This window comes from Lethenteron reissneri, chromosome 12 (genome assembly GCF_015708825.2).
Source record: "Lethenteron reissneri isolate LAM-NWPU_2019-01 chromosome 12, ASM1570882v1, whole genome shotgun sequence".
Classification (NCBI taxonomy): Eukaryota; Metazoa; Chordata; class Hyperoartia; order Petromyzontiformes; family Petromyzontidae; genus Lethenteron; species Lethenteron reissneri.
Window position 1 is genome coordinate 1268820 of NC_083790.1, and position 25867 is coordinate 1294686.

At 52.8% G+C, this 25867-nt stretch overlaps 1 protein-coding gene across 2 annotated transcripts; it reads right to left on the reverse strand.

The window, feature by feature from the left end:
- Window positions 1-1182: 1182 nt before the first annotated feature.
- Window positions 1183-24874, reverse strand: LOC133341723 (scinderin-like). Of its 2 annotated transcripts, none has more exons than XM_061550371.1 (17): window positions 24791-24874; window positions 20820-21040; window positions 20190-20344; window positions 19887-20048; window positions 15191-15340; window positions 14705-14794; window positions 13933-14065; window positions 13276-13364; window positions 8436-8651; window positions 7395-7516; window positions 6523-6613; window positions 6174-6344; window positions 5697-5874; window positions 5165-5286; window positions 4598-4675; window positions 4312-4372; window positions 1183-2371 (listed from the first exon to the last, which is right to left on the reverse strand). In XM_061550371.1, the coding sequence occupies exons 2-17, from the start codon at window positions 21010-21012 to the stop codon at window positions 2205-2207; spliced, it is 2178 nt and encodes a 725-aa protein (XP_061406355.1). In that variant the 5' UTR covers window positions 21013-21040; window positions 24791-24874; the 3' UTR covers window positions 1183-2204. The 2 variants fall into 2 exon arrangements, with proteins under 2 accessions (XP_061406355.1, XP_061406356.1); XM_061550372.1 differs by lacking the exon at window positions 24791-24874 and adding an exon at window positions 22935-22951.
- Between the last annotated feature and the right edge of the window lie 993 nt (window positions 24875-25867).

Consider the following 25867-nt stretch of genomic DNA (forward strand, 5'->3'; position numbering starts at 1 on the left):
CGGCGCCCCAAATCGACAGCGCTGTGGAGTTCAACCTGCAAGTATTAACTTTGCAGACGACTGTGCCGTTGGCAGAACAATAACTCTACTTATCTCCTGCAAGTTGTTATTTTTATGACCACAGGCAATGTGAATGCACTGCTGAGTGATGGCCTCCCCAAAGGCCTGTCGGTCAATGGGTTTGTTTGACCCTGACTCGGCTGGGTTTGTTTGACCTTCATTGGGTTTGTTTGACCTTCACTCGGCTGGCCAGTGCGAGTTGGTGAAGGGGGCCTGCAGCCAGGACAGCTTCAAGATATCACACACCACACACTCACGGCTGTGGACAAGTACTAAACCTATGTCGGTGGGTTCAAGGCAGACTGCGATAACTACTGCACCACACACCCCAGAAGACATATCTGGTTCAAATGACGTGCACTGGCGTGTACATGTCACCCTGTCCGTATGTACGAAGTACACTCCGAATATAATGACTCCTATTTTTGTTGCAACGTTTTGTTTGAACTGATATCCAATTTGGACTGTGCAATAGCCTCCAAGTCCCTATGTCATATCTACCTCCTGTCGTACCTGCATCTCTGTCCGCCACACAATACGTTTCAGAAACTGCATGGTCTAGTATTTCGTCACCATCTCAACAGATTTAAGCAAATCTATGCACGTTGAACTTCGTTCGCACCGCACGTAGCCAACCGTGCTCGCCAGAGGTGCGGGATGCAACCAACGGGACAGGCGGCACCGAGATATGAACAACCGTAGACCAGGTTCTACTTTGTCCGGACCTGTCAGTGCAGAGTGGTCAACATCCTTCGCTTACCACCATCCCTGTGTCTTCTTCCGTCGTCCTCGCTACGAACCCAGCCCCCTCCCCCCACCTCCCCAGTTCGATTCCCACTCGTGGCTAAGATCGGTGGCGATTATTTAAGCAGCTTTTGGGGCCTCTCCTATGATGACTCGGTCTTCAATGAGTAGCTGGTGCGGTGTGTCAACATCAGCACTGCAATACAAAGGCGGCCGTGCGGGGTGCGCTGGCCACACCACCCCCTCGTGTGCCGTGCCGGCCTCCATAGGTGCTGCTACTCGCTAACAGCACTCACCCCGACAGCCTGTTAAGGCTATACGGGGAACCCTTGGAAAGCATTGGTCCAGAAGGCTGATAAGCTAATGGACGAAGATATAACTTTATTTACATTTTTTGGTGGTGATGAAATGCATCCTCGCATGTTTAGTACAGTGTTCTGTAACGCTGCAAGTGCTTTGTATGGTTCTATTTGATGATGCCAACTTAACAAACGGGGTCACACTGGAAATAAGACACTGCTCAAATAAACCAACAGGCTAAATCGTCTCCTAGCTCCTTAGCTCGGCGACGGTGCCCGCGGCTGTCTGACACGACCTTGAAGCTGCGTACGCAAGAAAAAACATAGTCACAGGTATATTTGTTATATTTAATCCCCCACAGTGCATTATACATTGACTCTCGGAGTAATACAAAACACGAATTCATAGATTTGGCCAAATATGCCACTTTAGCATGACTGTTGAAAAAGGGTCTTGAGACTCAGCGACACTTTTCTGAATACATTACAACGTACGTACAGCCCTTTGACAATCTGCTGTCGGTCATTTTGTCGTTTGACCATACTTCACCATACTAGGTCCACACCGCATTGTGCTGGGTTCACACCATATTACGCTGACCACTGCGCCACCGACTTCCTGAGTATGGGGCATTCTTAAAATCGTATTGCTGTAAAATTACAGTAAAAACGATGGCAATGCTAATGACAGCACAATGATGCATTTAACAAAATCTCACATTCCTCGATGACTCTGCCCTAAAAAAAACAGGCACCATTTCAAGCAATGGCCCTTCTTCATGGCAAGGAAGTCTTAGATTTCCATTCAGATCTTGCTGCGTGAATACGGCCAATAGCCCCAAACGTGACCTGTTACATAAACGTTTACCCCATTAGGGCAGGGTTATTGATGAACTTCATTTGTGCTCAGGTCACCACTGCCGAACGCAGTAGCACAGTTTATAGTTTGACCGCTACTGTAAAGTGTTTATTTTCTCTTCCGGGGCTCAGCTGTTGAGACAGCCCCAGGGCAGGCACACAGCCAGGGAGGGCGTCTCTCTCGGGATGAGACAGCCGGGCGTCTGGGCGTCAGGGACGCGCCTCGCCTCGGATCCTCGTCCCCTACTTGAACGACGCCTTCATCGCCTCGAAGGGGTCCGAGTCCCACTTGGTGGGGTCCCAGGCGAGGAACCAGCCGGTGAAGGTGGGGGGCTCGTGCCCCTGCTTCACCACCACCACGGGGGTGTCCTTCCCCCGGCCAGACGGGTCCGTCTCCAGGTACGACTTGGCTGTGAGGCGACACGCAGAGTGGGGGGTGTGTGGGGGACACAGCGAGTCTGTCGGTGTCTGCGTGAATCTGTGGGTATCTATGTGAACACGTGGGTCTCTACGCGAGGCAAAGATTGCATAATTAGAAGGGCTACGAACAATTAAGACGTTTAAAGATTGCGCTGTCGCGTTGAAACGTCTCTAGACGCGCTGCGTAACCGAGAGGTGACGGGCGAATTTTAGGTCATGTTGGAATACGGTGCCACGGGTGGCTAAGATATGTTAACTACCTCGCCTGGTATGCAGGAGGTCGTGGTTTCGATTTAGATTGATTTTGAGCCAGCTTGAAGACATCCACTGGCTGATGTGCGTGGGCAAAGCTCCCTAGGGCGTTGACAGCTCCCGGCACGGAGTTCCCCATTCCGCGGGGCACAAGCGACACGCGATGTCTCCTGCGTAGGCGTGGGGATCGTCCCTGCGGTGAGCCGCCAGGTTTGAAAAGTATTTTATTCTTGCATAAACCTCCCGGGAGAGAAGGAGGGGGGGGGGTGACGATTTCAGCAAAACGAAAGTGCCGGCAAGATGGACGTCATTTAAAGTTAAAAGGTCAACGACACAGTGGGGCAGATACATCGTACCGGGACAGGCTGGTGTTGCTGGGGGACAACGGAGGAGATGGAGACGGCCCGTTAGGCAATTATGGATGCAGGGCAGTAATTGGCCGGTTGTTGTTGTCAGGGACAGGGAGGCGCCGCTAAGTCTGGGAATGGGGACAGGTGGCAGCTGGGGCCGGGGGCGCGGGGCATTGGGGGGGATGCCAGTTCATTAATTGGAAATTAATAGGGACGGGCATAAATACAGGATAGTCAGAGTGAGACGGGGAGTTGTGCTGGGAGCTGGACGGAGTCGGGTGGAGTAGAAGAAGAAGTGTAGAGTAGCAGTGGAGAAGAATAAGCTGAACGAGAGAGACAGTCGGAGTGAGACGGAGAAGCCGAGAGAGAGCGACGGCTGGAGTGGGACGGAGAAGCAAAGAGGGGAGTCGGGTGAGACGGAGAGGGAGGAATGGAGCGAGCGAGGCTGGCGGAGCGCGGCGAGCGAGCGGAGAACGCGCTGGAGAATGGTGGCGAAATGTGCTGTGTTGGACAAAATAAAGTGACGACAGAAAAGGAAGAAGTTGTCCGCGTAAAGTTCAGCACTACATATTCGTTGACAAATGCATTTTATTTTTCTATTTAAAGCTTTCGTTCATTCAGACGCTGTCTTTCTGACAGACCTGTTCTTCACCTGAGGATGGCTGCTTGCGTTGTGGCCGAAACGTCGTGAGAATTATTTTATTATGTTTTATTTTTATTATTTTATTATTTCCATTTCACGTGACTTTATCCAAAGAACCAAGAAAATGCATTTTAGCTCGCCATCCCCATAATAACAATGATTAACATGATATGCACGATATTCATTCACTCTTGAAGAGGGAGAATGACTCAGAGCCCTGAGGAACCACAGCCAAGCAAGGACTGCCCAAGCGTTGCATGAACAGCAGCGGAGCCGTGAACAACAGCGAACCCCTACACGGAACGACGCCAATGACCCTGATGGCGTTCGGGGTCCGACCAGTGAATGGAGCCGTACGTGGTATCCTGTTTGCGAGGAACGATCGCTACCGAGCCAAGGGCGGTGCCAGCGATTCCCAAATCGCCGCTGTAGCTTTGGAGGGGAGCGGGTTCACAGTTTGCGGCTCGTAGCTCGCGGTTCGGGCCTCGCCGAATGTCACGGGGTCGAGGGGAGAGTGAGAGCGGGGATGGGAGGATGCGGCGGAACGAGCTGCGGGGACTGCGGACGTGACGACAGGTGCATCGCAGAGGCGAGTGGAGAGGGGGGACATTGGAGCGGCCGACTCTACGCAGTGCCGGGCCGTGTGGCTCGTGACACCGTGACACTGACCACACGTGACACTCACCACACTTGAGCGATTCTTTCTTTTCCACATCGTTGGCGTCCTCGCCAATCCAGAGGAAAAGCTGCGGGGATGGGGGGAGGAGGGGGGAGGTGGGGGGGAATTGAGGAAATGAAAGGTGAGGGAGGAAAGGGGGGGATGGAAGGGGAGCATGGGAACCCAAACAGGAGCACCATGATGATGGTGACGACGGTGGTGAGATTCTAGAGTGATGATGATGGTAGTAATGGTGGTGGTGGAGATGATGATGGTATTAATATGTAATAATAATAAAAAAAGATGATGTTACCTGGTCCCATACGTCTAAGAGCATGACATCATCGGTGGCCAGGTCTTCCTGAGTGAAGTCTCCCGCCACCTCCTCCACCTGTGGGCGTGACCGACATGACGCTGAGCTCTACACGCGGCCATGGCGCGTTGCCGTCGGCGAGCATCGCCCGTCAGGGTCAGCAAGGGCACACGGGGGGGGGGGGGTGAGAATTGCCACCGTACCGGGGGGTGGGGCACTGGGGGGTGGTGGGGGTAAGGAGGCAGGAGGTGGTCAGCGAGACAGGGCCCCAGACCGTGAGGGCAGCAGCAGAGAAGGAGCGACCCGCCAATCGAGCGGCAAAGGTCTGCGCGGGGGCGGGGGGGGGGGCGATATGCCAGAGAGCCTCGGTCGCTGGAAGCGGAGAGTGCGTGGAGTGGAGTAGAAGCGATGGGAAAGAGAGACAGCGGTGGATCTAGGATGAGTGGAGGGGAGGAGAGCGATGGGAGAGAGAGAGAGTGGTGGATCTAGGATGAGTGGAGGGGAGTAGAAGCCAGATGATCCTCTCGAGAGCTCTACGAGGGGGGGGGGGCGTGGCGGGGAGCGTGCCTGGAAGCGGCCGGTCTTGTTGGAGCAGGCGAAGAGGCGGGGCGGGTGGTCGTTGTAGTTGGTGCTGAGTCTCGGCGAGCTCTGGTAGTCCTTCTTGCCACCCAGCAGTGACCAGAACTCATCTGTGGGGGGAGGGGTGGGGGAGAGGAACGGGCAACCGATCGGTGATGGCTCTAGAAAGTAAAAAAAGTCTCGGTGGCTTCCTGCTTCAAATGAGCATTTGGGCCGGGGTTTGTTTGTTTCTGCCCAGCCCTGGGGCCAATGGCGAGCGACTGAACCGGAAGACCCCGGAGAGAAATCCCCTCGACCTCGGGGAGAGAGAGACGCACACAAATCCCAATATGCAGCAGGTACCGTCAGGGTCGGGATCGAACCCACGACCTCCTGTGTACCAGGCGAGGTTGTTAACACCACGGCCCGCGAGTCGCAGGCGACGGCGTCGTGACTGTGATGACCGCGGAACTCGGCGGGGAGGAGAAGGGGGGGGGGCGTTAGGGTGAGGGTGCCCCCCAGGTTACCCCTCGCCCCCCACCTGGCTCGTCCCCCTCGGCCAGGTCGGCGTGCGTCCGGCGTCCCAGCAGCTGGGCCACGTAGGCTGCCCCGTCCAGCTCGCTGCGCTCGGCACCCTTCCCCTCCCAGATGAACGTCTTCTTGGGGGACAGCAGCACGAAGGCGTCGTTCGAGTTGAGGGACGCGGCGCTCAGGGGGACCTTCGCGTGGGGGAGGGGGGGGGGAGTTCCGCATGGAGGCCGGGGGAAGGTCGCATCAAGTAAACCGTCGGACATCGTGCCGAACGGCTCGCGCGCACGTGGTGACACTCCCGAAGCCGTACAGCAGACACCAAAGCTGACGAGGATGAAGACGACGATGATGTTGACGATGATGATTGCGAGGGTGATAATGACGACGATGACAATGATGATGAGGATGACGACGGGGATGACAATGACGACGACGATGTTGATGAAGATGACGAGGATGATGACGAGGGTGACGACGACGACCTCACCTCGACGGCTCTGGTGGCGCCTGCTGAGGAGCTGCGCACCTGGTAGAGTCGCGTGGGGGCCTGGGGGCTCTGCCCCCCATGGCGGGAGGTGCCCCCTGCGTGCACCACCAGGGGCTTGCCCCCGAACAGGCACAGCAGGTGCGGGGGCTCAGAGCCCTGAACCACGCGCACCTGGGGGGGGGGGGGGGGGGCACAACGTGGAATATCCGCCACTGGCTCCAGGCTGTGAACATCCAATGCACGATCTCAACCAGATTCCCACAGATGCCTGAGACTGGGCCCTGTGAGCCTCGGGGCACTGACACAGGGAGGGTGGTGCCCTGCTCCCTGGGGCGCGCGTGTTGCTCACCTGCATGGGCCGTCCCCCCAGCTCCTTGTCGAGCTGCACGGACAGGAAGGCGGAGTGCGTGATCTCGTCCTTGCTCGACTTGCTGCCCTGCCTGCTCCCGGCGCACACAAACACAAAGGTTCCTCCGTTGGGGTCAGAAGCGAGCAGCGACGACTACGACGGGCACGGCACGGGAGGGGGTGGGGGGACAGCATCACGCACGGCCGTTTTTGTCTCCGTAGTGGCGATGTTTACACAAAGCGCAAGGTACTCATTTGAGGCTGAGTCTACCTAGAGGGGGGGTGGCCCAGGACTGGTTCCTATAACTGCACCGGTGTTGGTCGTGAGCGGGAATCGAAATCGGGTTGCTGGGTTCGTAGCGCAGCGCACGTTAACCGCTACACTCCCCAACACATGCACATGTCCACATGTACACCACACACACACCACTCACACACACACCACTCTCACACACACACCACTCACACACACACACTACTCTCACACACCACTCACTCACACGTGTAAACTAGGGTCTGGCTCCGAATAAATTCGTGCCCGTGATTGGCTATAGTGGGGGGGGAGGGGGGGCGCTAAGGCATGGATACCCCTTCTTGTGTTGGTATGTTCATTGACGTTGAACTTCCTTCGCACCGTATGTAGCCAACCGTGCCAAGTCGGAGTTTCACAAATCTCCACGGGTGCGATCCCCCAACCCTTGCCTCCAAACCGCTGGCATCACAGCCACCCGACGTCCCGTGTCTCACCCCACCCTCGCCCGCCCTTCTCCCCGTCCTCCAACCCCAGACCTGTCGGATCGAGCCATGGTCCTGCACCCCCCACCCTCACCCCCTCTGCCCCCGTGTCCCGACGCGTGCCCTCCCCCCACCCACCAGGTGTAGAGGATCTGTCCCCTGCACCACGTGTAGAGGATGATGTACGAGTCGCCGCCGAAGAACTGCCCGTAGCTGGTGCGGTCCACACTCACGCGGCCACAGCTCTCCACGCGCCACACCTGGGGGGGGGGGGGGGGTGCAGGAGGTAGTTGGGGGGGTGCCGGAGGTAGCTGTGGGGTGGTGCAGGCGGTAGCTGCCTTGGGCTGTATCAGATTGTCGTAATAACAAAATAACGATTCGTTGTGTGAATGCGCGAGTCTTATTGAGGCCAGACTTAGGCACCTCGGGGATTCTCAGAGTTGTAAAATATAAATATTGAGAATATTAATATATAAAATATAAATATATTAAATATAAATACATAAAATATAAATATATAACCTATTAATATATAAACTATAAATATATAAAATACAAATATATAAACTATAAATATACAAAATATAAATATATAAAATATAAATCGCTTTCGTGGAGGAGGTGAGCCGTGAGCTTCAAATCTCAAGTGGAGCCGTTCCGAGTCCTTGGCAATGAGCGGTGCTGAAGCTCCGGCTAAGGGCGAGGTGACCACGCACAGGCAGTCCTCGTTTAACGCGCAGATGCGTTACACGACGGGCATTGCCAGTGAACCAACTCATAATCACCGCTCACTCACACGTTTATTCTCCCTCCCCTCGCCTGAACCTCGCCCTTGTCTAATTTCCCAGCATGCCTCTCTCTCGCGTGTGTCGTCTCATGCGAGTCGGCGGATGAGTGAGCGAGTGGGTGGGTGGGGTTGGTGCACGCATGATCCAGTAGGTGGGTGGATGAACGAGTGAGTTGGTGAGTGAGTTGGTGAGCGAGTTGGTGAGCGAGTTGGTGAGCGAGTGCGAGCGAGCCACCAATTACCCCTCTCAAACCCCATTACCATGCCCACTCTCCAGCACGCCTCGCTGTCCTTCACTCCCGCACCTCCGATTCGTGCGGTAGGCTATGTGCGGTGCGAAAGAAGTTCAAAGTACGCCCCTCCCTGCCCTCCTCCCCCCACCCCCTGCTCACCTGAACCTCTCCCTTGCCGTCATCCACCATGCCGTGCTGCGCGGCCATGGCCGGGCTGGAGTGCAGGGTGGAGGCGTTGAAGGGCACCTGCTGGACATGGGCGACGCTACCCACGTTGTACGTCTTGCCGGGCGTCACGACGTCGTCCTTACTCCTCCAGCTCAGGAAGAACTGCTTGAAGAGCGCCGTCTCCCCTTCCTCGGGCAGCACTGACACCTGGGGAGCAGTGACGTGGGAGGAGCAGCAACAGAGAGAGAGGGGGAGCTTCTCTACTCGCTACGCACGGCTGGGCTGCGTGTGTCCTGGGCTGTGTGTGTGTCCTGGGCTGTGTGTGTGTCCTGGGCTGTGTGTGTGTCCTGCGCTGTGCATGTCCTGGGCTGTGTGTGTCCTGGGCTATGTTTGTCCTGGGCTGTGTGTGTGTCCTGGGCTGTGTGTGTAGTCCGGCAAAACAACCCCTTACCTCCTCGCGGTGCCAGACGGGCAGCTTTGTCGTGGCCAGCGCTGTGGGGGGAGGGCCAATGCGGATTGGCCTCTCCCCTCATGGCGTCTGTGACCACCACAGTGGCTAAACGGGGGCTCTGGACGGGTGCGAGGGGCTGGTAACCCCTCCACCTTTAATTCATTACCACTAAACTATGATGTAAATATGTAACGAATAAGCTTGTGCTGGAGGCCCCGGGGGGACAGGCGTCTATGACGTCACCTGGCCAAACCCCAATTGGCAAAGCCAGGAGATTGAATCTTCACCCTCGGGGCTCCTCCAGAAACAACGAAAAGCCACTTCGTGTGGCCACGTGGAACGTTCGAACGCTCACTGCGGAGGAGAGTCTGCCATTCCTCTGTTGTGGAGCTAGACCAGTACCGCCTGGATCTCTGTGGCATTCAGGAGGTCCGGTGGACCGGTTCTGGCTCCTGCCACCATGAGGGGTGGACAGTTCTCTACTCGGGTTAGGAGACTACCAATCAACAGGGTGTGGCTCTTCTTCTGAACAAAAGAATGAAGGGGGCTTGGGAGCGTGGCGGTGAGGTGTGGGAAGCTGTAAGCCCCAGGCTACTTTGGGCTCGCCTTCCCATCAACCGGAGGCGAGGAGTGGTGGTCGTGGTTACTTATGCGCCCACCGAAGAAGAACATACGTGGAGGGATGCAGGCAAAGCCGATGAGTCAGATGCCTTCTATGACCTTCTGTCACAGGTGCTGGATAAAGTGGCCACTCGGGACAGAGTCATCTTGTTGGGTGACTTCAATGCCCGAGTTGGTCATGATGCTGGCACCTGGTCTGGAGTGATTGGAAGGCATGGGCCAGATCACCTCAATAACAACGGTAGGAGGCTGCTAGATTTTTGTGCAGCCCATGGGCTTGTAATTACCAACACACTCTTCTGGCATCGGCGCATCCACACAACATCATGGATGCATGCCGGGTCCAAGCAAGAACATCTGCTGGACTACATAGTGACAGACCAGCGGATGCGAGCCCATGTCCTTGACACCAGGACCTACAGTGGAGCTGATCTGCCCTCTGACCATCGACTATAAGATGCGCCTGCCATTCTTCTACTCCGGTGGTGTGTGTACACCCAGGACCCCATTCCAACCTAAAGTCACCTGGTCTCAGTTAGCTGATGAAAGTTGCAAGCGAGAATTGCATCATCGCTTGCAGCTGGGGTTGGCATCGTCCCCCACTCCTCCTGATGTCGAGGGTAAATGGGCGAGGTTTAGGACTGTGACTCATGCAGCTGCAATGGCTGCGTTGGGTACGCGGTCCAGACCTCCCCAGAGACCCTGGCTGACAGAGGAGGTGTTCAGGATAGTTGAGAAAAAGCGACAGGCCCACTCTCATCGGCTACAGCATCCCACGTCAGAGAATGAGGAGGCTTACCGCAGCCTTCGCTCGGAGGTTCGGACAGCCATAAGGCGCTGCAAGGATGGGTGGTGGTCGCGGGTTGCTGAGGAGATGGAATGCCTCAGTGGCCCGCGATCACAAATCACTATTTAACTCCATCAAAAAAGTAACCTGCAGCGCCACACCTATTACCATCATTAGGGGAAAAAACGGTGATCCAATCTCTGACCCCCAGGAACAGGTTTGCAGATTTGCTGAGCATTTCTGTGAGGTCCTGGGGGAGGGGAAATCCCTCAGCCAGGCACAAAGTGGGGATAACCCTGCTGAAGCTGCGTTGCCTCAAATATTGGAAGAAGTCACCTCCTGTGAGTGGCTGGCTGAAGTGCCATCTGTTGAGGAAGTACTGAAGGCGATCCGGAGTCTGAGACCAGGAAAGGCACCGTGCAGAGATGATCTCCCAAGCGAAATTCTGAGGGAGGGTGGCGTTTGTGCACAGACTGCCCTATATGACATTATAACAACAGTCTGGACCACTGGACGGGTTCTGCAGGATTGGAAGGATGCCCTGGTGGTCTCCCTCTTTAAGAAGGGGGACCACACAGACTGTAACAACTACAGGGGCATCTCACTTCTCAGTGTGTCGGGAAAGGTCCTGGCAAGGATTATTCAACATCGCCTTGCTAAGCACGCTGAGGAGAGGCTTGCGGAGTCCCAATGCAGTTTCAGGAAAGGGCGGTCCTGCACAGATGCCATATTTTCTGTCCGTCTGCTACAGCAGAGGTGTAGGGAATTCCAACAAGACCTACATCTCTGCTTTATTGACCTGGTCAAGGCCTATGATACCATCACTAGGCCTGGGCTCTGGGTTGTCCTTCGTGCTTTCTGAGTCCCTGACCCTCTGCTGACGATCATTAAGGACCTTCATGATGGTGAGCAGAAAACTATGTGGCCGGGAGTCAGAGCCTTTCCCTGTACACCTTGGGGTGTGACAAGGATGTCCTCTGGCTCCCACACTATTTAACAGCTATTTTGACCATGTAGTTCATGAAGCCTTCAATAGCTGTACCGGGGGAATTTCCATTTGGTACAGATAGAATGGGAGGCTGATCGATGCCCGGGTGCGATCAAGGGATGGCTCCCTATTGGTCAACCACGTTATGTATGCCGATGATTTGGTAATATCTGCTCATTCAGAGGAGTAGTCGGAGATGCTGCTACTGAGACTGGAGCGTGCCACTAAGAGGTGGGGCCTTACCATCAGCCCCACTAAAACTAAGCACCTGCCTGGGTATTTTGTACCATCGGACACTCCACCCCCACAACTCCCAATCGGTGATGGGGCAGTAGTGGCGAGAGTGGAGAGTTTCCCATACCTGGCAGTGTGCTTATGACCGGCTCCAGTTTAACAGCAGAGGTCTCACTCCGAATGAGTCGAGGGGCAATATCTTTTCATCGGTTGCGTAACACTGTGTGGAAGCTACCTGGTCTGTCGCTCCGCACGAAGCTTCAGGTCTTCTCGGCCACGGTCATTCCCTCCCTTCTCTACGCTTGCGAAACGTGGACCCCGCAAATGGAGCATCTTCGCCGGTTGGAAACATTTAGGCTGGCCTGCCTACAATCCATCCTGAGTTTAACCAGGCTGGATTGTGTGAGGAGCTCACAAATCCTTGAAAGATCTGGGCAAAGTCGCATCGGTGAGCTCCTCCGGCAGGCAAGGTTGCGTTGGCTGGGTCATGTAGCACGCATGCCCAGCCACCGCATGCCTAAACAGCTTTTGTTCGGCCGGATGGGCACGGCACGGGCTAGAGAAGAGATGGAGTGATGTGGTACAGGAGGACGTGGAGCTGAGTGGACTTGCCGATGACTGGTACCAGCGATGTCAAGATCGGCCTCTATGGAGGAGGCTTGTGAAGGACGCTACTGGGCAGTTGGAGCAGTCGCCCTCCAGCAACAACGGAGGGCGGAGGAGCGATGCTCACAACAACGAGCGGAGCGCCGGGTGGCTAAAACACAGCAAGTTGGCACAGTAGGGGGCACAAGTGGTGCATCAGCCAGTCATCTCGGTCATCTCAGTCAGTCGTCCCGTGGCACCTGGGTCTGCCCCGTGACCTCCTGCCAGCGGGCGTTCGACACTTCACGTGGCCTCAAGGTGCACATGGCCTGGCACAAGCGTCGTGGTGACGTCACCGCCACTTAGCGGCGAATGGCGGTTGTTGTTGTGTGTGTGTCCTGGGCTGCGCGTGTCCTGGGCTGTGTGTGTGCGCCCTGGGCTGTGTACGTGTCCTGGGCTGCGTGTGTGTCCTGGGCTGCGTGTGTGTCCTGGGCTGCGTGTGTGGGGTTGGGGTAGTGATAGGGGTTGGGGTATGGTTGGGGTAGTGGTAGGGGTTGGGAAGTGGGAGGAGTTGGGGTCGTGGTAGAGGTATTGGTATGGCTGGGGTAGGGGTAGTGGTAGGGGTTGGGGTAGTGGTAGTTGTAAGGGTTGGGGTAGTGGTAGGGGTTTGGGTATTGGTTGGGGCAGTGGTAGGGGTTGGGGTAGTTGTATAGATTGGGGTAGTGATAGGGGTAGTGGTAAGGGTTGGGGTAGTGGTAGGGGTTTGGCTATTGGTAGGGGTAGTGGTAAGGGTTGGGGTAATGATAGGGGTAGGTGGAGGTTGGTTAAGCGGGATTATCCCAAACCGATTTGGATACCACTTGCCACTGATGTCATCCGTGGCCGGGAAATCGAACTCGTGCCACTCGGTTCACAGTGCAGGGCGACAACCACAGCGCTACCGCTCCACCCCAGTGACTCTGCAGCGCCAATCGAACGTGTTTGACTACTCGACTCATAAACACGAGAACTACAAGTCGTGCAAGGATGAGCAATTTATGCAAACATCTCCAAAACTCAAGATTCCCCTTCCCAAAGGCGCAGTGTGCGGAGTGAGAGGACCGCTGGGGGGTTGTTGTTGGTGTTGTTGTTGTTGGTGGTGGTGTGGTTGGTGTCTCTGCGTCACCTTGGTGCTGGGCGAGTAGCTCATCTTCTTGATGAACTCCTCAGCGGTCATCATCGCTTTCTGCCTCTCGTTCGAGTTGGCTCTCTTGCCTGCAGCGACATCACTTCATCACTTAACCACTTCACCACTTCCCCAACTTGTTAACCACTTCACCACGTGATCATCTTCATACAACATTCGGTAGTACGTGGCGGCGTCATGGTCCAACTTGGTGGTAGAAAAAAAAACATTACCGGCAAATGACCGAGTTGGGAAATGAAAAAGCAACTTGTTGTGCCCCCCCCCCCCCCCCCTGCATAATATAGCGGGACCCCTCTTGAATGAGAATAGTCAGACTCAGCATCCTCTATCTATCCCCATCACGGCTGGGAACTTTGGCTGTGTGAATGATAATGGGATTGTAGCAATTGGATGATGGGATGATGGTGCAATGGGACGATAGTGATGGGATGGTGGGTTGGTGGAGTGCTGAGATGATGCTTGTGATGGGTCCGCCGTCAGCCTAACCCCTAGCCTGACCCTTACCCTAACTCTCACCCTAACCCTAGCCCTAGCCCTCACCCCAACCGTCACCCTTATCCTAGCCCTCACCCTAACCCTCACCCTAGCCCTCACCCTAACCCTCACCCTAGCCCTCACCCTAACCCTAGCCCTCACCCTTCCACACGAAGATCTGCCCCGCGGAGCCGTTGTCGAGCAGGAAGCAGTCTGCCGAGTCGAGCAGCGACTGCTGGAAGGGACTCGCGCTCGCCACCTCCTTCACCTCCATGCGGCCGCTCTCGTCGGAGATCTGTGGCCATCAACGACATCCACAGCCACCATAATCCTCATTCCTACACAATGATAATGATGATCATCATCATCATCATCTTTATTACCCAATCATAATCCTCATCCCTCCATCATCATCACCATCATCATCTTGATTACCACAAACATCATCGTCGTCCACAACCACCATCATCCTCCTCCCTCCACAATGATGATGATCATAATCTTTATTATCGTAATCTTCATCTCTCCATCATTATTACCACTACCATTATCATCATTATCATCAACATAATTCACAACTAATGTAATAATATCACCATCATCATACTCTCCATATATTCGTTGCAACGACCATCATTATCAGTAGCAGCATAATTCAACGTGGAGTTGAGCGACATGTAATCTACTGCTCAACCGAGCCATTGGCACGGACAGCCACGTCACGCTGGCTGTCAGTTATTGGGGGGTTCCCACCTTCGAGTATCAGGTAGCCATTTTAAGGGGCTCTGAATTGACTTCTCTGTGGCTTCTTAGTTTTTCCTCCCCGTGGCCTATGACATTTTTTTGTACAACATCTTGTGTACCTAAAACAAAGTAAGGAATCTTAGAAATAATGTGTTGTTATAATCATCGTTGTTTGGTCCTTGTTTGTAACCTTGTAGAGCTTGGCTGAATTCCGGTTCGAGATATCCATTTCCACATCATCAGGGGTCCCGGGTGGAAGTTCAGGCTTGGGGCCCAGCACCTGGAAGGGTGTGCAGAGTCAGGGTTGATAGGTCAATAACGCGAAGGTCATAACGATCATGGTGGCGATGATGATGGTGATAATGATGATGATAAAAAGATGTGCTGCTGCTGTTTTTTATAATGGATGACGATGGTGGTGGCGATCGTAATTATATTGCTGATGATTTACTAGTTTAGGCTATTACGACAGAGCCATATGTATGATGGTGACGATTTTAGTCGTGTTGCTGCCACTGATTTTAATAATAATAACGATGACTGATAACGACTCCAAAAACGAGGATGACGACGATGGTGATGGCTATGATGATCACGATGATGATGGCTATGATTGTGACGATGACTATGATGACGATCGCTATGATGATGACGATGCCCCCCCTCCCCGGCTCACGTTAAGCAGCTGTGCGGTCTCCTCGCCCTCCTCCACCACGTGCACCGTCGCCCGCCCGCCCCGCTCGTGGTCCCGCACGCCGCGCGCCACCTCGGACGCCTTGACGCGCTCGTAGCGGTTGCAGCCCGAGCCGCACCACTGGTAGATGTTCTACAGGGAGCACCCGAGTACCAACACGGCTCAACTCCTGAAGCAAGTGCGTCGCAAACCACAAACTGGCGAGTAAACCTCCTCTGTCCCGGAGAGGTGCAGAGGCATGGCAGCCTCTCCTCCCATGTGTCCCATGTGGGCATGGGGACTTTCCGCGTGGCTGGCCACAGTGTCTGCACGTTGTGCCTGGAGGGTCCGGAGGATCCCCGAGGGATGCGATTCAGTGCCCTGGGCCTCCCATACGGTACATGGCCAGGGGACCTCAGGTGCTAGTTGATTGGGACTTCCGGCGCAAGCTTATTTTGTTTTTCTGTCGTCCTTTCGTAGTTTAGTTTAAGATGGAGGGATAACCAGCTGCTCGCAACCATCCAGCGCATTCTGTCTGTCAGCCACTGGGGTGGATGCTAAAATATCGCCTATTTATACTTGACCAAGTAAGGCCTACTAAGCTATATAGCTCTATACTCTTTGGTTCTTTCGGTAAAGTCACGTAGGTATAAAATAAATTAAATCACCACGTTTCGGGCGCAACACAAGCATCTGTCATCAGGTGGGACAACCACAGCAAGAAACAATTGCTGAAGTGGGCAAAAGGGCTGCTGCAACAAGAGGCTATATAGGCTAGAGAAGGGGGGGAGGAGCCAGGGAGGAGAAACAGGGAGGGTGGGGGTATGGGGTAGGGGGAGTGGAGGCGACAAGTAAGACGCAAGCACGGCAAAAAATGCCGGGGTGGGGAGGGGAAGTGGGCGGGGCTGGGAGTGGGAGGGTTAGGAAACTGAAGATGCAGATATGAAGGCAGGCCAAAAACGTCGTGATTTATTTTATTTTATTTAATACCTACGTGACTTTACCGAACGAACCAAAGAGTATGGATCCCTGCAGTCACGAAAACTTCAAAACTCGATTGAACCGCCTCTACCGGAACGGTTTCCACACATCTATTAGAGCTTTTAACAGACAACGGGACAAGAAGGTGCAACTAATCGAGTCGCTAACCTTCCTCAAGAGATGTCGCGATAACAAGGTAATACCTATCGCATTTACACTCACATCTGCTGCTGTCACTTCTCCTAACGCTAAACGGATCTTGTTTAAAGCCAGCCTATCACTAATCTCAGAGAGAATAAGATTGCTCCGATTTGAACTTGATAATTTAGACAAGACTCTCTTACAATCACACCTAATATTAACAGATAAAATGTCCACTTCTGATTGAAACCATTTAGATAACATGACAGTCTCCTCTGCTAATTCAATGTCAACCAAATGTAAAGTTAACTTGATCGCTAAATTCAACCTCCTGTCAAAAAATAAGCCAGATCCACACGTTAAAAAGTTAGATGTTAACAAGATTGTTATCAATCACAGTAACAGCCCAATTTCTGACAGCCTAAAATCGGTACTAGCTAAAGGGTTGAATTTCGCAGTCACCCCTAAACATATCCCAGTGGATGATATAATCTCCCAGGTCGACGTAGCCCTCAAAGGATTGGAACACATCCCGACAGATGCTGCTAGAGCTCAAATTGCCACCATCCTTAAAAATGCTAAGAAACCCATTAGTAACATCAGCAAAGATGAGCGCTCTGAACTCGCAAAATTGAAAAAGAGGGATGACATAGTCATCCTCTTGGCCGACAAGGGCAATGCTACTGTCATCATGGATAAAACCACATATAACAACAAAATCCAGGACCTTCTTAATGATGGCAGCTACACCAAAATCACCAAAGATCCTACGAACCGCCTGACTACAAAAACCAACAATACCAGTTCGACTTCTCTAATCGAACCAGTCTAACGGCTCTCCCTAAAACCTTCTGCTGCTAGACCACCCAGACTCTATGGTCTTCCTAAGATCCATAAAGAAGGCACTCCACTTCGGCCCAGCGTTTCCACGATCAACTCACCTATCTACAAGCTGGCCCGTTTTCTGTCTGATACCTTGCTTCCATTCACTGGCAAGACTACCTCAGCAGTATATAACTCAGCTCACTTGGTCTCTCTAACCAAGGCAGTGGCGGCTCCTGCAAAATCTCTCAGGGGGGGCAAATGTCTGGATGATTGATAAGGATAAGGTCCACCCATGCAATGGATAAATTAACAGCTTAAGCATGTAAAGGCAACTTCACTTCTTTAATATTAATGAAAAATAAAGTGACTCTTACAATACATCTTGTTTGTTTCTATACTCACTATTAAAACAAACCACTCAAGTTTATTTTATTAAAGATTCCACTAGGTGGCAACAAATTATATTGTTGGATGAAACGTGCTTACGTATGATGACGTAAGCACGTATGATGACATAAGCACGTTAGGGCGAGCCCTCCCGGAAGCCATAGAGAATGCATTGCAGCGCCCCCGTTCGAAAAAAAACATCTTTGAATGTAAGTCTATGGGGCCACTCGGGGCGATTCTCAGCTGGAGGGAAATCGTCCAAAAAGAGGCGGTACTCAGAACGTAGCATGACGCTGATTGGACTATATCCAGAGGCACAGTGACGGCTAGCGTGACTCTGTGGTTGAATGACATTAGTGGTGCGTCGCCCAATCGCCCTAATGAAGAAACCGCCCCTGAATCAAGAGCATTTCACTGTCCCCAGCTTTGATGTGGTTTCTCTGTTCACCAAGGTTCCAGTGCCTGACACCTTAGCAATAATTGAAGATTTAGTCCAATATGGACTGAACCCTGATGTTCCTACTCTGGTTAGGCACTGCCTTACCAACACTTACTTCACCTGGAATGGTACTTTCTACAAACAAAATGAAGGTACCCCCATAGGTTGCCCCTTATCATCAGTGATAGCGAATGTTTTCATGGAGAAATTTGAAACAGATGCCATCCAGACATCCACCCTACGTCCTTCCTTGTGGTAGAGATACAGTATGGGGATGACACTTTCGTCATTTAGCCACATGGCCTGCCAGCATTAAACCAATTTCTCAACCACATTAATTCGATACACTCATCCATCAAATTCACCATGGAAGTGGAGAAGGATGGCAAGCTACCATTCCTGGATGTTTTGTTTGAGAAGAGAGCTGATGGCTCTTTGTGACACTGTCTACAGGAAAGCCACCCACACAGATTCCTATCTGAAACCTGATTCCCACCACCATCCGTCACAGAAGAATTCCCTCATCAAAATACTACACCACAGGTCCCACTGCATTTCTGACCAACACCACATAGCCAGTGAACTGGAACACGTACACTAGGCCCTTAAGATGAATGGATATTCGGACCGCATTTTCCGCAAAGCTGTTTCTCCAACCATGGAGAAATAACCCCCTGAGAAGCCGATCAAAACCATCACGTTACCATAAATAGCAGGCGTTACCAAAAAGATTTCCAAAATCTTAAACAAACACAAGATCCAGGTCCAATTCAGTACAGTACACAAAATCGGGGATCTAATCCCATCTGTGAAGGATGTCACTCCTGACATGCAATACCCTGGAGTCTACAAACTATGTTGCACCTGTGATGTTTGTTACGTTGGGGAAATGAAACGACATGTCTCGGACCGTGTTCGCGAACACAAGGCAGATCTGAAACACCGCAGAACTAATACCTCCGCCGTGACTGACCATTGCTATAACACTGTGGGCTCTCTTGATATTGTTTATTTCTGAGACCAAGGTGCTGAGGAAACCTTCGGGCTACTATCAAAGGTTTGTTCATAAAGCCATCCAGATGTATAAACATAGACCTAACTTCAACTGTGAAGATGGATTCAGATTGAGCAATCATTGGAAGGATGTTATTAACCACGTAAAACCATAACTGCTTTTGGCCTGCCTTCATATCCGCATCTCCAGTTTCCTAACCCTCCCACCTCCAGCCCCGCCCACTTCCCCTCCCCACCCCAGCATTTTTTGCCATGCACGTGTCTTAGCTTGTAGCTTCCACTCCCCCTACCCCGCACCCCCACCTTCCCTGTCTCTCCTCCCTGGCTCCTCCCCCCTTCTCTTGCCTATATAGCCTCTTGTTGCAGCAGCCCTTTTGCCCACTTCAGCAATTGTTTCTTGCTGTGGTTGTCCCACCTGATGACAGCCGCTTGTGTTGCGCCCGAAACGTGGTGATTTAATTAATTTTATTTAATACCTACGTGACTTTACCGAAAGAACCAAAGAGTATGGATCCCTGCAGTCACCAAAACTTTTAATCTAGACTATATAGCTCTTTTTCAGAAGGGATCTGGCTACATATAATAGCTCAAAGAAGTGTGAAATCATCACGTGGACCTTTATAGCGGCCAAAAACTCTAAACGCACGTTGATCCTAAATGTGGAGGGGAAAATCGGAAGACCTGGAGAGAAATCCACGCGACCACAGGAAGAACACGCAAACTATAAATGTACAGCAGGCAACAGGGTTGGGATCAAACTCACGACCTCCTGCATACCAGGCGAGGGAGTTAGCATCACCTAGCCAACGCCGCGCCACCGGATGCGAGCAAGCCAAGAGGGTAACCAGCTGGCCGGAGGCGTCATGACACACAACACCGCAGTGCTAGCGGCCACTGCCCGCCCATCCTCACCGCCCCCAGGTCGACGATGAAGCAGTCCCCCTGGTTGAAGCTCTTCCAGGAAAGCGGCACCTCGGTGGCACGCACCGTGCGTCGCCCCTTCACGTGCAGCAGCCGCTTCACGTCCGCCACGTTGGGCTCCACGTGGCGGAAGCCCGAGGCCACGCCGCCCGCCTGCACGACAAAAACAACGACGACGATGACGACGAAGTGACGAGGTCCTGCAGAGTCTCCTCCTCTGACCTGAGTAGGGAGCTCGCCGCTCCATTGTTACGCAGCAGCAGCACCGGGCGGTTCACGCGAGTGCGCACGCACCTTGTACTTGATGCCGCCCTTGAAGTAGGAGAGGAACGAATTGGACTCGTGTCCCTGCACCTCGCGGTACTGCACGGGCCGCCCCCCCAGGGAGTCGTCCAGCTGCACGGTGAGAACTGCCGCCGCGCCGGACTCGTCCTGAGAGCACTCGCTACCTGCGGTGGGGTCACGCGTAGACACGGGGACATGGGGACACGGGGACATGGAGACACCGAGAAACAGAGAAATGGGGACATGGAGACACGGAGAAAACAAGGACACGGGGAGACGGGGACACGGGGAGACGGGGACACGGAGACACGGGGACATGGATACACGGAGAAATGGGGACACGGGGACACGAAGACACGGAGAAAAGGGGACACGGAGACACGGGGACACGGAGACACGGGGACACAGATACACGGGGACATTATGTGAGCAAGGCAGCAGCGGCAGACTCGCTACCTATGGCACGGTGGAGACACGCGGGAGGAAGGGGTGGGGGGGTTGATGTTTAATCGAGCGAGTCGATTGATGAGTCGATGGTTGAGTGGTTCAACGGCTGATTGAGTTAGCAATTGATCGAGCGATTGAGTGGGTTGAGCGAGTTCGGCGGGCGAGCGGCCTCGAGCCCAGTGTGTGCCTCACCGAGCCAGAAGTGCAGCTCGTATCGTTTGACCGCAGGGCCAAAGGCGAACGTCTTGAGCACCACGTAGGCATCCCCCGTGAAGAAGTTGCCGTACTGGTTGGGTGCCACGGCCACAGGACTCAGCTTCTCCACCCTCCACACCTGCAGCCCCTCCACCTGGCCCGCTCCCTTGAACCCCGCATGTAGCACCATGGCTTCAGGTCGGGGGGGTGGGGGGTGTCTGGGGGGGGGGTCGAAAGATGGAGAAAAGAATAAGGTGGTGGTGGGGGGGCACGGGGTGAGATACGAGACGTGGAGTGAGCCTGGCGCGTGACAGTGATCCCCACGATTTGGAGGCGATGGTTGGAGGATCGCGCCAGGGCAGATTTGTGACACCTCCGATTCCCGCACCTCCGAACGTCCGCACCTTCCAATTCGATGCGGTTGGCTACGTCCGGTGCGAAAGAAGTTCAACGTACGTACAAGTGCGAGGTGGTGGCCAGCAGATGGCGCAGTGGTGCACGTGCGATGGTGATAATCCAGAGGCGGTGGTAGCTCGGTGATATCCGCTTCACGTGGACCGTTCTCTAACACGGATCGATTCTTCGTTGAATTACAACGCAACGCCAAATGAGGATTACATTGGCAGGGGGAGCCGGGCAGAGAGGATGCTGTGTTTGGTAAGTGTCTACCTTTTTTGCCGGTCACTCTCTGCTCTGAGGTTAAGGGTCATTTGCCCAAAACGGTCGACCTATCGCGTGCATTTCTTGTTTTCTAAGGTCACAAGTAAAGTCGAGAGCGATTGTTTATCTATATTATCTATATAAAGTGAGTTTTCGCTGGGGTCTTTTAATGCTGTACTACCATCCAGTCAGCTTGTTTATACTTTGACACGCACGCAAAAGTATTGCTCAGATAAAAAAAAAGACCGATAGCCGGACTGAATGGATAGTAAATATTGAACTTTGGTGGCTTTTGAGCTGCTTGTTTTCTGGATTTTGCGTTGGAATGAGATTGCTTATCCCCTGCGTACTAACCAGACGGATCGTGCAGGCAACAGGAGTCGAAGGTTAAGATACTGTACTCACTAACATGCACAAAGACAAAGATCCCCCGTGTAGCCTTTCAACAGACTGTTGGGGCAAGTACTGTTCGTGAGCGCCTTGGAAGAAGGCCGGCACGGCACACGAGCGGGTGGGTGGCCTGCACCACGCCCGACAGCCTTTGTCTCCCCTAGTGGCGAGGTCGACTCAGCCTCATTTGAGGCTGAGTCGACCTCGGGGAGGCACAGGATTAGTTCAAATAATCGTCACTGGTGTTGGCCGTGAGCGGGAATCGAAGTCGGGCCGCTGGGTTTTCACCGCAGGGCGCTAAGCTCTACACTACTGCATGCCAATACACACGCATCAATAGCCTCATACATACATACACACCATACATAAATACACCAATGTATATTCATGCAGTTAAAATTAGTAGCAATACCAGTCCAAATTGTATTGCCTAGTATAGTTGCAATAACTTCCTGAGTGTTCGACAACAGCAGCGTATGCAAAATGCAGCCAAATAATCACGATTCGAGAGCAACGCATAGGTCCGTGTGAGAGAACGGTCCGCGGGAAGCGGATATCACAGAACTACCACGAAGGACCCTTCAAGTCACCTGTGGCGTGCACCGAAGTGGGACACCCACGTGCTCCATCAAGTGAAGACTGAGAGCCGTGTACCGTGCTAACATCACTGCCACTGGGACACGGCTCAAGGTGCAGCCCTGCAATGTCTCGCTCACCCCGCTGCTGGTAGAAAGCCCCCCCCCCCTCCCACCACAGAGGGTATTTGGCCTACTCTTCCATGCTGGACAGGCGTCTTGGGAGTGACCCACACTTTACTCCACCACACGAGTTCCTTACCGATTTGTGCCGCTGGGCGGACAGATGCGAATGTGTGGGTGGGGGGGGAGGGGTACGTGATAGTATTTAAGCGGTACGTGATAGTATTTAAGGTGTACGTGACAGTATTTAAGGGGTACGTGATAGTATTTAAAGGGTACGTGATAGTATTTAAGGGGCTTTTTGTCTGAAATCTTGCGGCCTTTCACTGGAAAAATCACCTCTGCAGTACTAAACTCTACTCACCTGGTATCGACAATCAAGGTATTTCCCTGTCCCCAGACGACCTGCTTGTCAGGTTTGATGTGGTCTCCTTATTCACCAAAGTTCCTGTACCTGACACCATCGCAATCATTGAAGACTTGGTTCATCAAGGACTGAATGCTGAAGTACCCCCCCCCGCCCTGGTGAGACACTGCTTAACCAATACATACTTCACCTGGAATGGAACTTTCTACAAACAAACTGAGGGCACCCCAATGGGCTCCCCCCTATCTCCGGTTGTAGCCAACGTTTTCATGGAGAAATTTTAAACTGATGCCATCCAGACTGCCACTCTACGCCCAACCTTATGGAAGAAGTACGTGGATGACACTTTTGTCATCTGGCCACATGGCCGGCCTGCTCTAGACCAATTCCTCGACCACATCAATTTCATACACCCAGCCATCAGATTTACCATGGAAGTCGAAAAAGATGGCAAGCTACCCATTTTGGATGTCCTAATAAAAAAGAGACCTGATGGTTCAATGAGCCACTGTCTACAGGAAAGCTACCCATACGGATGCTTCCCTAAAACCGGATTCCCACCACCATCCATCCCAGAAGAATTCCCTCATCAAGACTCACACCATAAAGCCCAATGCATCTCCGACCAGGAACACATTGCCAGTGAACTAAAGCACGTGCACCAAGCTCTCAAGGCTAATGGTTACTCCGACTACACAATCCGCAAAGCCATCACTCCAACCATGAAGAAGGATCCTCTTGATGAGCCATTCAAAACCATCACCTTACCCTACATTGTGGGGGTCACAAAAAATAACTCCAAAATCCTGAATAAACACAAGATCCATGTCCGATTCAACACAGTACATACAATCTGTGATCTGGTCCCGTCTGTAAAATATGTGATTCCAGACATACAGTACCCTGGCGTCTACAAACGAAGTTGCCTCTGTGGTAGCAGTTACATTGGAGAAACCAAACGACATGTCTCGGACCGAATCCGTGAACACAAAGCAGACATGAAACACGGTAGGACAAACTCCTCAGCCGTGGCAGACCATTGTTATAATTCAGTGGGCTCACATGACATTGACTTTTCCAAGACGGAGGTTCTCTGCAAGCAATCCGGCTACCATGAGAGATTCGTTCATGAGGCCATCCACATATACAAACACAGAGACAATTTCAACCGAGAAGATGGATTCTGGCTCAGCAATCATTGGAAGGACGTGATAAACCATTTTGGGTCTTGATTGATTGTGTTCATGTTCACGGTGACTTTCAGACCGCATGCCATTCGCTGGCCTTGACTATATAGCTTTTGTTTTCTCTTCACGGATCGGAGTCTTTGCTCCGCTGCAAGTTTCCTGCTACCACTCTCCCACTGACATATTCCTTTGCTTCCTCTTAGTACCTTCACGCGACTGTCAATGCTATGGCGATTGTATAATAATAAATAGCATAATAGTGTAATGTTTAATAGAATGTATAAGTATTTAAGAAACTTGCACGATTGTTTTAACTGCCGCATCGGAGGAGATGGATTCCAACTGGCGCCCTGTGGGTTGCAAGCGCGCTGCTCTGTGTGTGCGTTGAACTTCTTTCGCACCGTACCTCGCCAACCGCGCTCATTGGAGGTGCGTGGGAAGGACAACAACACTAAACACAACAACAACAACACTAAACACAACAACAACAACAAGCAGCAGCTCTAAAGAAACGGGGTTTCAATGTAGACGATTTAAAATTGGCTTCCTAGTATCGGAAGGAAGAGCGCGTTCCAGACGGCCGCAGAAGCGCATCCGAAATCGCGATACACCGCGGGGGAGGGATGAGAACGCCGCCGATCGGACGGTGAGACAAAGTTTACTTACGAGATCCGAGACGGATTCTTGCACGGACGTCGCACTGCGATGCCCTAAAGTTCCCGACTCGCTTCTCTCTCCCCTCCCCCCCGCCTTTTAAACTTGTGGCTGCGTCGCTCTCACATTGACCGCTCCGCCCCTCCCTCCTCCCCCCCCACTCCCTAGCCCCCTCCCCCCTCAATGGAGCCCTCCCCACCATCCCCACCACATTGAACCCTCCGCGACTCGATCTGTCAAGTTCAAGAATTGCATCCGCATCAGCCAGCAGTTGCCATGTTCTATCCACTGCTGGGTGACTGCTTCCCCCGAGCACTCAGCAGGCCGCGCAGTTACTGATCAGGAGGCGGTCTGATCTCATCTCTTCATCAATAATTCATCATCACCAGCCGTGGCCAATCCACTGCTGGATGAAGGCCGCGCCAAGCTGTCGACAGTCCCTACCCCCTCCACTGCCCTGCCGTCTAAGAAGCAATCATCACCCAGCACGGGCACACGAGCCGATTTGATCGATCATCGAATTAGTGAGCCACGATCGATCCACTACTGGATGTGTATCTCCCCTTGCCATCGCCGTCCGTCCCCGTGTTGCAATGCAGAGAGAGAGAGACACAGAGAGAGACACAGAGAGAGACACAGAGAGAGACACAGAGAGAGAAAGACACACACAGAGAGACACACAGAGAGAGAGCCACACAGAGAGAGAGACACAGAGAGACAGAGATCCGTCTCGTTCTTCCTGCACGTCGAGCGCGATCTGGTCGTTGATTGGTCCACTCAGTTTCAAACCAATCACTTTCAAAGACAATGCATATACAGTATTGATTTGATTTAATTCATTATTTTGCATATATTATCAGAGTATGTTTTTTGCATTCTGACCACAAGTATTGTGGTTAATGCAGACACGATTCCTCGTAAAAGGTTTCAGTGTAGTGTTTTAACATCTTAACACCTATACTCTTTCGTTCTTTCGGTAAAGTCACGTGGGTAGAAAAATAATAAATCACGACGTTTCGATCGCAAAACAAGCAATCGTCAGCAGCAGGGACAACCACAGCAAGCCAAAACTGCTGAAGTGGGCGAGAG